Source organism: Typopeltis vanoorti, chromosome 4 (assembly GCF_054136105.1).
Source record: "Typopeltis vanoorti isolate ZY-2024b chromosome 4, IOZ_Tvanoo_1.0, whole genome shotgun sequence".
Taxonomy (NCBI): Eukaryota; Metazoa; Arthropoda; class Arachnida; order Uropygi; family Thelyphonidae; genus Typopeltis; species Typopeltis vanoorti.
The window spans coordinates 54,456,138-54,470,149 of NC_143552.1; the positions used below are offsets into that span (position 1 = coordinate 54,456,138).

General features: G+C 36.5%; 1 protein-coding gene across 1 annotated transcript in view; it reads left to right on the plus strand.

The window, feature by feature from the left end:
- LOC150107312 (attractin-like protein 1) overlaps positions 1–14,012 on the plus strand; it is a 447,772-nt gene that overhangs the window by 25,818 nt on the left and 407,942 nt on the right. Inside the window, exons 2-3 of the mRNA XM_090391786.1 lie at positions 4,355–4,555; positions 8,621–8,749. Coding sequence (XP_090247912.1) covers positions 4,355–4,555; positions 8,621–8,749 — 330 coding nt within the window. The remainder of the gene's footprint in view (positions 1–4,354; positions 4,556–8,620; positions 8,750–14,012) is intronic.

The window sequence follows — 14,012 nt, forward strand, 5'->3', positions numbered from 1 at the left end:
CCAAATGTTTGGCCTCCAAACTCCCCAGACCTTAACCCCATGGATTATTTTGTATGGGGCACAGTTGAAAAAGACACCAATCGCACTTCCAGTAATACAAAAGCCCAGTTAATGGATAAAATTAAAACAGTTTTTGCGGCCCTTCCCAGGGAGACTGTAGCATCAGCTTGTTCGAGGTTCCGAAGCAGAATTGAAGCTGTGATCGATGCTAATGGTGGTTATTTTGAGTAAATCTTGTTGATAGTATTGTAATTAACTCTGCCTGTAATGTTTTTTTGTCAATTCATTAAATTTAATAGATACAAAGAAGATTTTCTTTTTCCTTACGAAACTGTCAAATTTATCCCGAACACCCTGTATGTCAATCAGTAATATATGTACATGCATGTTTGTATATATGTAAGTGGGTATTATATGGGTGTCATATGAATGTTTGTGTCTGTGTAATATGAAAGTGTTTAAATAATCATGAGCATGTGTGTAAATGAATGTGTTTCTGTTTGGTATGAATGTGTGTGTAAATTGATCTGTCTGTGTAATATGCATGTGTGTGTAATATGCATGTAGTATGCATTTACAGTAGGGATCCCAGATACATTGGAAAAAAATACCAGACACTTATGACTGAGGGTGAAAGTTTAGTATATGCATCCATCACATATGCCAGTCTTACAAAATGATTCTAACATTCCAAGTGTGTGTGTGTGTGTGTGTGGTAAGGTTTACTATGCACACACTTTACTAATAAGTAAACAAACAGTAAATCCAATTGTTAGGCTGCATATTTTCATTAAGCCACTTTAAGTTGCCTTCAAATAGTAAGAAAAACCATTATAGATACAAAATAGATTGTTAATACAGTAATGCTCTTCTCACCTGACAATATTCTTATTAATCAATCAGTCTTGCTCACTCTTGCAATACTTTTCTGAAGAATGAATTTCTGGGATCCTTAATTTACAGACATGCATATCACATACACACACACACATTCTATAAATGAATGAATGCATCTGTGATATGCATGTGTCTGTGAATAAAAGTGTGTGAGAAACATGAACGTCTGTGATATGCATGTGTCTGTAAATAAAAGTGTGTGTGAAACATGAATGTCTGTAATTGAATGCATCTATGTGATATGCATGTGTTTGTACATGAAGGTCTATAGATCGATGTGCGTGTGTAAAATGAAGGTCTGCATATCGATGTGCGTGTGTAAAATGAAGGTCTGCATATCGATGTGCGTGTGTAAAATGAAGGTCTGCATATCGATGTGCGTGTGTAAAATGAAGGTCTGCATATCGATGTGCGTGTGTAAAATGAAGGTCTGCATATCGATGTGCATGTGTAAAATGAAGGTCTGTAGATCGATGTGCGTGTGTAAAATGAATGGCTTGCACACATATGATATGATTAATATGAATGTTTGTGTAATGTGTATGTGTGATATGAATGTATATGTGTATGTGTGATATGAATGTGTGTGTAGTGTGCGATGTTGCATGTGTTGTAACATGTGTATGTCTTCATTTGATTATCGTGTGTGATATGAATGCATGCGTTGTCGCGTGTGTGTGTGTGATATGAATGCATGCGTTGTCGCGCGCGTGTGTGATATGAATGCATGCGTTGTCGCGTGTGTGTGTGTGATATGAATGCATGCGTTGTCGCGTGTGTGTGATATGAATGCATGCGTTGTCGCGTGTGTGTGATATGAATGCATGCGTTGTCATGTGTGCGATATGGATGTTTTGTTGTGTTTGGGATATGAATGTTTTGTTGTCATCTGTATGTGACAGGAATGTGTATATTTGTGTTTAATATAAATGTTTTGTGATATAAAGTAGAAGTTTATACAAGTTTGATGTTGGCATTTGTCATGGCTTGCTGAAGTAACTTTATATATAAAGCAGTTTTTGCATTTTCAGACAGATTGGTGTTAGAAGCAATAACACAAGCTGCCTCTAAAGATGTTATCCTGTATACTCCAATTATGTGATGGCTATAAAGTATTACTTTGTTAAATTTTTTTATTTTTAGATTTTAGTGCCTCTTTCCAAACAGGTGTAGCTTATGTCATAAACAGTAGAATGGTTCCTGTATATATCTTCTTATCACTTGTTTCACCTCTCAGTTTATTCTTGTCAATTTCACTATAAGATTTTGTCAGCAATGTGTGAGACTTGCTTGTTGAAGTTGAATTATTACTCTTAGCTATTTTATGTCATTAGCTACCTCCAGAAGTCCTCAGCTCCAGGGTACTTAATTGGTGGCTTTGATTGCTGACAAAATTTGAAGTATTTTAGATATGGTAGTGTTCCTCTCGCATGCATGTTTTGCAATTTTAAAAAGTTCTTAATTTGCCATTGCTTCTATTTTTAAGGCATGATCTTGAATCATGCCCCCCCCCCCCCCATCAATGGAAGATGCCTTCACCAGCAGTAGAGAAGATACAAGTTTAAAATTAGTGTAACAAAGATGTAAAAATGAATCATACTGGAAGTTCCAGAATCTCAGTCGATAGCAGGAACCTTGTAGACAGCATTACCTATGTTTGTTATGGTTGTAGTTTTTAGCCCCATGGTTTCTCTTTTATCTTTAAAATAATTTATTATAAGGTTGAATTAGTTTTTGGACATTCAAAATTCCTTAGTTGATTAATTATGGCTGTCACCATGCAGCATCTCAAAGGCTCAGTGAGTGGCAGGGGGATCAGTGGTATGTTTTTTTTTTTTGCTGAAAGCTGTCTTGTGTGAATTTTTTTTTTTTACTTTCACAATAGCATCTATAGTACTTGATTGAGGTCTCTTGAAAAGATAAAAGTGAATTATTTAGTGTATTAGAAATTTTTTAGTACCTCTCCAGCCATGTTTATGAGACTGATTGGTCTGTTTTCTAGCTTCATCACCTGCTTCTTTTTTCGGATTTGATTATCAGTATAATTTTTGAGCATTTCCATATTAAATGAAACAGTCTCCTTTCTTCAGTCATGTATACAGTTATTAATTGGGGAATTCATGAATGCGTTCAAGAGCAGGTCACTAGTTATCTCATCCTTATCAGTGGTTTTTCTTGGATCTATTTGAATGTTGATTGGAGTAGAAGCTGTAATTTCATCATTGTTAATTTAAAATTAAATTATTTTAAGTTATTGTACTAAATGTTAATTACTATATATGTTAGCATATAAGACAATATTTGAAGTTAAAAAAAAAATGCTGATATAAAATATGAACCTTTGAATTTTTGGTGATGGAAAGCATTGTCAAACAGTCCTTTAGCTGCTCTAGTAATGTACTGCATAATGGTTTTATGTTAGAGGCATGTGTTATCATAATAAGCTTTTGGCATGTTAATATACTGATATATTAATATATTTATTTTGTATACAAAGATTTGTATTTAATAAATTTATTCAGTAGAGAGATATATAGTTTTTCATTTTAACCCTAATGAAACATTACTGGTGATTATATGAATTGCAACATAAGAAACCAAAGATTGTCATAAACTTAAACTCAAAGACAGTTTTACTTATTGTTTCGCATGGGAAGACATGATGTGGCCTATAGCCTAGTTGATGATATTTACTTACACCTGTAATGATCAATGTTCACTACATCGTCATTATTATCCTGGTGAGCACTTTCTCCACACAAAGCACAATAAAATAATTCTAGCAATTAGTAACATGTAGTGACTGTTCCTGCTGGCTTCATTATTAAACAAGAATGTGATACTTTTTTTTTAATGTGAATTCCATTCATGAGGGGGTTGCAAGCTAGGATTATAATTCCTATAGACATGCTATTTTCCCCCCCCCCCCCTCTTAAACTACTTCAAACCTCCAGTTGTTCCAAACACTAATATGTAATGGTAGTAGTATAGTGTAGACCTTCAGTGATTATGGGAGCATGACATTATATCCATCTTCAACAAAACCTTCCTTGCCCCAAATACAGAGAGAGAGAGATACTCATTGTTCCAGAAAAATTTTGATAAAATTCTCTGGTAGGATTTCATTAAATTCTGGATTGTTATTACATTTCATTTTCCCCAGAAGCATTTCCTTAAATTTTAAGCATACATATTAAGGGGGGGGGGGTAAAAAGCTTATTACTCAGTATATGTAAAAAAAAAATAGTAGCTGGTAACTTTAAGTTGAATGTTTGACTTTTAAGAGGTGTTGCACTAAGTCAAACAGCTTTGGTTAAGAATGCTTTTATAGCGAAGCATGCTTCTTTGTTGGCATTTTTTTTATAGTTGTAGTTTCAATGAGTTAGCATGTTTATCTTAAATTGTTTTAATATCTCTAAATTTATGAATTCACCATTGTCAATACATTTTTTAATAGGCTTACAGATCCATCAGGTTATATTGCAGATGGAACTGGAAATTATAGTGTTAACATGCAGTGTACATGGCTTATTGATAGTGGACAGCCAAATAATACTATTAGGTTGGAGGTAGCACATTTTGAAACAGAATGTAGTTGGGATCATCTTTATATTTTCGATGGTGATTCTCTGTTTGCTCCCTTAGTTGCAGCTTATAGGTAAGTGACAAGATACACCTATTTTGATATATTATTAATGTAGTAGAATATAAATTATTACAAAAATTAAATGAACATTCTTCCCCCTTTTTTTTTTTTTTTTCTTTAAATTTTTATTTTGCATATCAGGGATAGACTAGCTGGACAATAACATATGAAGGTAAGGGATATAAACTAAAAGAGTTCTGCATCATTTCTCTCTCATATATCAGTGGACTCCCTCAACAGAGCTCACAGCATCCAGAGCTGTTGAAATGTATGGCAGAAAGTTGTGTTAAACTACTTAGCAAGGCAAACTATGCTTATATATTTGAGTGGATTTGATTTTGTGGTAGTGCTGAGCTTGAAGCATTAGACAGTAAGCTGTTGGAAAGCTGTGGTATGAAAGTGTCTAGTAATGAATAATGTCTAGAAAAAATTAACACAAGACTAGATATTGATGAATTTTTTCACTAGTTGTACTATAAATTAAAGATGCCAAGAAATATATTCTTGGTTTAATCTGTTATCCAAGTATAAGGAAACTTTGTTTGCTTACACTTGGATAAAGGATTAAACCTAGAATATAATTTCTTGGCATCTTTAATTTATAGTACAACCAAGTGAAAAAACTTTCATCTATCTCTAATCCAGAGTATTTTAGTAATAAGGTAATAATAACATCTTTTAACTACTTGTACGTGGAAATACAACTTCTGCTAAATTAGTAATTATTATGTTTGACTAAATATCTATTGGGTAGTAGAGAAAACATAAGAACAAAAGATAATTTATTGAGCTGTTGCGAGACAAATTCCTCAAGTAGCATGCAAAAGAAGCAACTTCAGGACAAAGAGTGTTAGGTTTCATCATAACTTCAGAGGGTGTCTTAGTTAAGGATGTAACTGTTTTATCACCACTTAACAGTGAACACCATACTAATCTGGGAAGTAGCCAAATATGGGGATATTCCAATCAGAACAGGTTACATGCTGAACTACAAATTAGTTTTGTATGAAGAAGATGAGATACCAGCACATATGATAAAGGAATGTTCAACCATACTGGCTAAGCCTTTGACAGGTTTGTGTAATTTGACTCTTACCTCAGGAAAGATTCCATATGAATGGAAAGAATGTGTGATAATCCTATTGTACAAGGATGACTCAAAGACTGATGTGTCCAATTTTTGACCTATTAGTCTGCCTGGAGTGATTTCAAAGATATTAGAGAAGTTAGTAGAACTTGCATGAAGAAAGGAGTGGACTAAGAAGCTATACTTTGCAAGGAATAGCATGAGTTTACTAAATGGAAATCATGCCTGAGCAATTTGCTCATATTTTCTAGTAATGTTATGGCTGAGTTGGATAAAGGAAATGGATACACTATAATACTGTTGAACTTTTCAAAAGCATTTGATAGGATACCACATGAAAGGCTATATCATAAATTGGAGAATATGGGATTGGAATATAAACTCTTGACTTGGATAAGTAGATGGCTGACAGACAGATACCAGAAAGTGATATATGGGGGGGGGGGGGAATCTGAATCCACCGGATTTAAGGTGACCATTGGTGTGTCCCAGGGATCTGTCCTTGGACCATTGTTGTTTAATCTATATATTAATGATATCACAAAGTGCTTGATAGGAGATCTTCAAAATTTTCTGGATGATGTTGAATACAAAGATAAACAGGGCATGCAGAGATGTTACTGATTTTACAGCATTTTTAGGGTGATTTGAATAGGTTGGAAGTATGGGGAAAGGATGAAGGCTGCTCATGCTTCCATGTTCAGTGTTTACTAAGTGTAAAGTTATGCACTTTGGTATGATGAGATTCCATATTATATTGGTGGGATTATGCTTGCAGTAACTGATGAGGCTAGAGATCTTGGAGTTATGGTGGATAGAAAGTTGAAGTTAAAAGGTCACAGAACAAAAATTGTAAATGCAAGTTAGAGGATAATTGCAATGTTGAAACAAACATTGACATATTAGGATATGGAATATAATAAATTTAGTTTAATCCTTTATTCAAGTGTAAGCAAACAAAGTTTGCACCTGAAAAGGAGATGTGCTTTGCATTATGGGAGATACTGAGACAAGGAGTGATGAAAGCTTGGTCCACCTTTGCTCGGAGTTGCCTGGTGTTGCACCATCTTACCTCAGTCCTGAAGATATTTTCAGGCACAAACTTTGTTTGCTTACACTTGGATAAAGAATTAAACTAAATTTATTATAGTCTAACCAAGTGCAAAATAAACTTCCAACATCTTTCTCTAAATCTAGGATATGGAATTTATTTTGCCTCTTTACAAGGCCTCGATATGACCATACCTGGACTATTGTGCTCATATTTGGTCTCCTGGGTTCAGAGGATATAAAAAAACTGTGGAAAGGGTGCAAAGAAGAGTTACAAAGATGATATTGGGATTCTGGAGTCTAGATTATGAGGATAGATTAAGAGTATGTGAACTGCAGTGCAGACACTGGTAGACAGGAAAAAAAAGGGATGATATGAGAGGAGTATATAAACCTTTTAGAGAGTATAATATACCCTCTAATATTGTAGTATAATAGAATATTGGTTGATAAAATTTTTTACTATATGGAAGATGGGGAGAGGACAAGAGGATATCTGTGGAAGTTTGTGTGTAGTTATGTAGAAGGTGAGAGCTAGATTTTTCTCTCACAGAATCATGAGGGAGTGGAACAATTTTCCTGTTGAAGTAGTGTGCATGTAATGTAAACGAGTCTCCCTATGAGTCATTGACTCTTGGAGGTCTAATAATAATAATATCACATTCCTAAATGCTTTAGGTTTGGATATTAAGAGTGAAATTTCTCTCTTCATTGGTGATATAAAGCTAGTCAGTTGTTCAGATAATTTAAGTTCTTTACTGGATGATTTTAAAATATAAGAAAAGTCAACAGGATATTATGATAGTACTACATATTAAGTTTATATTATTGCTAGTCCCCTATCAAATTTTCTTCAAAATTAATCTGTTATTTCAAATTTCTGTATTGTCAGATCTTACATTTCAGTCTTCAAAAGGCATAACTGCATCTGTTAACCTAGACCCTTAGTCTTTTTCTGAATATCCTCTCCCATTCTATTTACATAACAGTGTCACTTCATATTATCTCTGTTCACATATTCTTGAATGCTAATATCTGGTTGGTTTCTAATATCTTAATTTTTAACATGATTCCATCATAGATCCATATGTTCACTCTTTCTTCATATCAGTGACCCTCTGTAATGACTCAGAAAAACTTTCTCTACTTCTTCTATAGTACAACTTTCTATGATATCATAGGTGAAACAAGTCTCATTATCCAATTTGAAATTTGTCAACATCACTTCACTTACAATAATTACCCACATTGAAGAAGTTTTTCTTCTTTTTTTAGCAACAAATAATCTTTATACTCCTTTCTTTTTCTTGTTGCTTGAATTTAACATTTTATAGTTATTATTTAACAATATCTAATCTGGTTTACTTTTCTTCATTTTAGTAACAGCATCTACTTCTCTATTGATGATTATCTTCAGTACTGGTGAGTTTGAGATTTTAGTAGCTGAATGTTTCACTATTCATCCTGGTTCCTCCGGTGAAAATGGGAGGGACTTGTTTAAATAGAAAATACAACTCTCAAATTGTGAACAAATCCTTGTTCATTCATTATTCACATGAGCATCTGTGATGGGGCTGCACCATAAGGCAGTAAGAATTGGATGTTAGATCAGAAGCCCTAGTTGGTTCTTTATATTACTTATGGGCTCTGTCTATCTCTACTCGATTATTCAGCTGCCCTGTTGTCTGAGGTTAAAAAGTAAAATAAATTTTTTAAAAATTTATTTTGCTTTGATGTCTGTATATTACATGAAAAGGTTTGCAATGAGAAAAAAAAAAGCAGTTGTCATAATTTTGCCATTGATGATTATGATTTATATTTAAAATTGCTTGCAGTTTTTTGATTCTCTAAATCATGTCATTAAAAGCTTAGCTCAACAAATAACAGTTGAGTCGTTAGTAATTTTCAATATTTGAAACCTTTCACATTTCTTGTTTTAGTGGTGTTCTAGTAAAGGATGGGACAAACACAGAGAGGAGACTAGAAGTAGTAACACACTCAGGAAATGCTTATTTATATTTCTATAGTGATGCTGCATATAACATGAGCGGGCTTAACATTACGTATAGGTAAGCAAAGTTTCCTTTGATCTCCTTTTTTGAATCAGTTTTTAATTTCTTGATTATTTGTTCATTGCTTTCAGAGATCATTGCACCCAAAACTTTAAACAAAAGCATAAGCTTTGCAAAAATAATTAAGTTAAATAAATTATCACTGAATGGTAATATTGTACACAGTATAAACCTGGTTCCCCCCCCCCACCCCCCCCCCCCCCCACCCCCCCCCCCCCCCACCCCCCCCCCCCCCCACCCCCCCCCCCCCCCACCCCCCCCCCCCCCCACCCCCCCCCCCCCCCACCCCCCCCCCCCCCCACCCCCCCCCCCCCCCACCCCCCCCCCCCCCCACCCCCCCCCCCCCCCACCCCCCCCCCCCCCCACCCCCCCCCCCCCCCACCCCCCCCCCCCCCCACCCCCCCCCCCCCCCACCCCCCCCCCCCCCCACCCCCCCCCCCCCCCACCCCCCCCCCCCCCCACCCCCCCCCCCCCCCACCCCCCCCCCCCCCCACCCCCCCCCCCCCCCACCCCCCCCCCCCCCCACCCCCCCCCCCCCCCACCCCCCCCCCCCCCCACCCCCCCCCCCCCCCACCCCCCCCCCCCCCCACCCCCCCCCCCCCCCACCCCCCCCCCCCCCCACCCCCCCCCCCCCCCACCCCCCCCCCCCCCCACCCCCCCCCCCCCCCACCCCCCCCATGTAGGGTGGGTGTTTCCACCCAAACTTCTGAATTGCTGGACATTTCGAACAGCAAAATGTGAACATGCATATTTTCGTGCAAAAGCATGATTCCTGATGACTGCATTCCTCGTCTTTTGTTCTGAATTGTTCGTCTAGGTTTCTTCAGTGTTTCACAATATGCATCAGCATTAATTGCAGTTCCTCGCTAAAGAAAATCAATGAGCAAGATCCCTTTTCAGTCCTAGTGGACAGTATCCATCTTTTTTTTTTTTTTTTTTTGAATGATGGTGCCTGTTTGAATTTTTCTTTCTTTCAGAGTTGATGAATGGCACCATTGCATTGATTGTTGTTTTGGCTCGATGTTTGTGTATAAAATCCATCTTTTGTAACCAGTCACAATACGAGAAAAAAGTTCACCTCCTTAATTTTCTTAATGCTCCAAAAATTTTTGAACTGATCCCACTCATTGCTGTTTATGTGCATTGGTCAGCATTTTTGGGATCCGTTTGGCACACAATTTCTTATACACGATTTCATGAAAGAGCACTATTGTTTTCTGCCAGCAAAATACATATCGTACCACAAGCCTCACAACTGACAGGATTTTTTTTTTATCACAGCACTCATAAATTATTAGTAGAAAACAAGAAAGGATAATGTGATAAATGTAAAATGATTGACATCTAGCTAATGAGTCACTTTATGCTACCACATATGCATAACCTTCTCTCTCATATCTTATGTGGCAGTAAATTCTGAATTGACCTTACTTTTTGGACGTACCTTGTACAATCAATTCACATTATAGCAAACTTGTAGAAGCCTCAGAAATAGTTTATAGTGGATTTGCTATAGTGAATTTTCTTTAGCATTATGCCTACAGTTATTTTAAGGTCCTCTGCAGAGATGACATGATAAGTATTTCAGTTTGACAATATTTTTTTATTTATGTAACTTATTTTCAGTATCAAAACAGAAAGTATTTTTCAACAGTGAGAGGTGTTGAAACAGATATATATTGATATTGCCTATATATATATATATATATATATATAATTATTATTATTATCTGAGTCCTCCAGGGAGTCAAGGACTCATCGAGGGAGGCTATAAATCACCCAAACTAGCTGTCATACCTTTCCTTAAATTCATTCACACAAGATGCACTCACTCCCCCTAAAGACAAATTGAAATTGTTACACTCACTCACTTCTCTGTGAGAGAAAACCTAGTTACCCATTCTTGACTGAGAACAAACTTAACTTCTGTGGATGCCCCCCCCCCCCCCCCGTATTTTTTCTTCACCTTCCATATAATGAAAAATTTCATCAGATGATAGATATCCTATAACACCGATTCAAAAGTTTATAGACCTCTATCATATCACCCTCTTTCTCCTGTTAACCAGAGTCTGTAATCCATATACTTGCAATTTGTCCTCATAATCTAAATCCCATAATCTGGATATAATCTTTGTAACTCTTCTTTGCATCCTTTCTACAGCTTCTTTATCCCCTTGGAACCAAAGGAGACCAAATCTGCACACAATAATCCAGGTGTGGTCTTATCAAGGCCTTATAAATAGGCAAAATCACTTTCTTATCCTTACATGTCAGAGTTCGCTTCTACATTGGTTATTCTCTGAGTTGTATTTGCAACTCAGAGAGAGAGGAAGAGGGTGATATGATAGAGGATAACTTATTCTAATCGGAGCATCAATACAATTAGATACTTCCCAAGAAAGCACAGCATGATCACTGTCACCAACTGCTGACAGTGATCATGATAAAATAGCCATATTTCTTAATAGACTTCTGACGCTATGAACAAATCCAACTCTCTTTGACCTAGGGGTTCCTTCTTTCACATGTTGCTTGAGAAAGTTGTCTCACAACAATTCAATAAATTCAGCTTCTTTCTTATCATGAGATTTCTCATCTTCCCAATCAATGTTTTGAAAATTAAACTATTAATGTATAACTGCAATGTGCCTTATTTTGGTCAGACAGAGAAATCCATTGAGTTGCATATGGAAGAACATATGAGAGACATCACGTATAGTAGAACTATAGCCAGCACGCTGTCTAATAATGTTCTTAATTCTGTTCAACCTAACGAAGATTCTGTCACTCATTCAGTGATCTGGAACAAACCAGAAAACATTTTTAGATGCTATGATGAGCTGGAGAAAATAATTGTGGAATCAACAGAAATTGTGCTCATTCTGGTCCATCTTAATACTAACCTTAGCTATAACCTGTCTGATTGTCATCTTTAGCTGTCCAGTTTTGGCATATACGAGATCATGCTCATGTGAATGTGCCTAACAATACCATGGCATCCAGAGAATGCCTTCAAATGTTAGCAACACACATGCAAGTTTTTAGCTGTTACTCTCTTGTAATGTATAGTTTTTTTTTTTCTCTTTTCATGTTATGCACCCGATAGTCTTCTAAGAAGATAACTAGTTGTGCACTCGAATTATAAATAGTATTTGTCTGTATTGCTATCTCTTGGCTTCTAGATCATTAAATATATTTAATTAATATATATACATATATATAGGCAACACTTGGAAATCACTAGTGTATATGTAACCAACACTTGTATAATTCATTTCTCCTTGTAAGATACGAAGGTGGTCTGAAAAGTTCTCGGCCTCGACCATAGATGGTAACACTATCAGCAACATTTTTTTTTTCTAAGTTGATAAACAGCCATGTGAAATTGCAAGTCATTCTATCAAGTAGTTTGTTTTATACAACTGTCTGAAGCAAAAGTGTTGCCTGTATCCCTTGAAATGGATAAAATTGAGTATCATGTGGTCATAAGATTTGTAAAAGAAGGTTAAACGGCAAAAGAAATTCATTCGAAGTTCGTAAACGTTTATGGGCACTCTTCTCCTTCGTTTTTGGCAATTAAGAAATGGGCTTCTGAGTTTAAATGTGGCTGTACCAGCCTTGAAGGTGATCCACATGAAGGATGTCCAAAAAGTGTAACAACACCAAAAATCATTGATCAAATGCACGATATTGTATTGGATGACCGGCGAGTCAAAGTGCATGAAGTTGCTGAGACTATAGGCATTTCAAAAGAACATGTATGATATATTTTGCATGAAGAATTTGCAAATGAAAAAGCTTTGCACAAGATGGGTGCCTCGCTGGCCTTGGAGCAGATCAAAAACGCACTTGCATGAAAATCTCTGAACAGTGCTTGGAGCGTTTTAACAAGAATAAAACTGAGTTTGTGCATTGATTTATTACTATGGATGAGACTTAGATTCACCATTACACACCAGAATCCAAATAGCAGTTGTTGTATCGTCGTCTATGGTTATATCGATGATTCTACATGATTTAATATAGTTGTTTACTTGATCTATCCTTCTTACCTAAAACCTTATTTAATCAAGTCCTGTCATTTGCGCCAATTGTTATCGTTCGATCTTCTTCTTTATATATTTCTATCGTTATTGTTGCCTTTACCACTGCTCTCTACACTCTCCCATACAGTTACTTCCCTTCCGGCTTCCATAATAGTTTTCCAATAAGTTAAATAAATCAGCTATCACTCTCCTTTTCTTAAACAAACTATGATTCAGGCCGTTCCCAAATTTTGTCACGTGTAATCCTTTCGTTCATTAGGGCTTTGTCTATGTATGGGACAAGGCCCTAAATGTTGTCCTCAGAGACATTCCGCCTGTTAAATATTGACGAATTTATTTTTTGCTGCACCAGCCAATACAGGAGATAGATAAGATTCTTATCCAAGGTGGCTATCTCAGAGTAATACACAGTAATAAAATTTCAAACACTAATCTAACTATTCTCACTTCCTTTAGTTTTACATGCAGTCGTGGCTTGAAAGATCAAACTATATTCATATGTCCCTCCTGCTAGGTTCGGTAGTAATTTTATGAGTGGCTATTTGAATTCATGAAATCGGCTGGATTCAGGCAAATGATATAAAACATATTTATTAAAGCTTAAGAGATATACATGAAGAATATAAGGTACATGATTAACTTAATTATCTTCCTAGCAAATTCTGATATCATAATTACTAACACTATAATACATAAATCATAACTTGGATCATAGAGTTTCCAGCTTAAATTATTTTATCATTAATCACTCTAGGGTCACTAATCATATCTCACAACACTAAGTTATTTCACACACAGATCCCTTCTAGGGAGACCTTCTTCAAACAGAGACAGATTACTGCCAAATGGGATAATCACTAAAGTTCTCTACAACTTGTCCATTCACAAATTAACCTATAAAGTCTCTCATATCTTTAATTGGAAATCAGATACTTTAACATTCTATGTTACCATCCCATGGAATGACTTTCTGTACTGTCTTCAGCCTTGTGTGGACATCAAGGCACTGTTGTGGGTTACCGTTCTTCAGGTCACATACGATAGCAGCACTTTCAGGTTCTCCAGGACGATACGGCGGTGTGCCGCTCTTGTCTTTCTCTGGAACCGCAGGAACACATCTGTATCGTCGGTCACACAATACAGCTTAGCTATTCTGTTATGAAGAGATAGCTAGCCTTGCCTCGCGAACCTCGATAAGCCTTTCATGACTT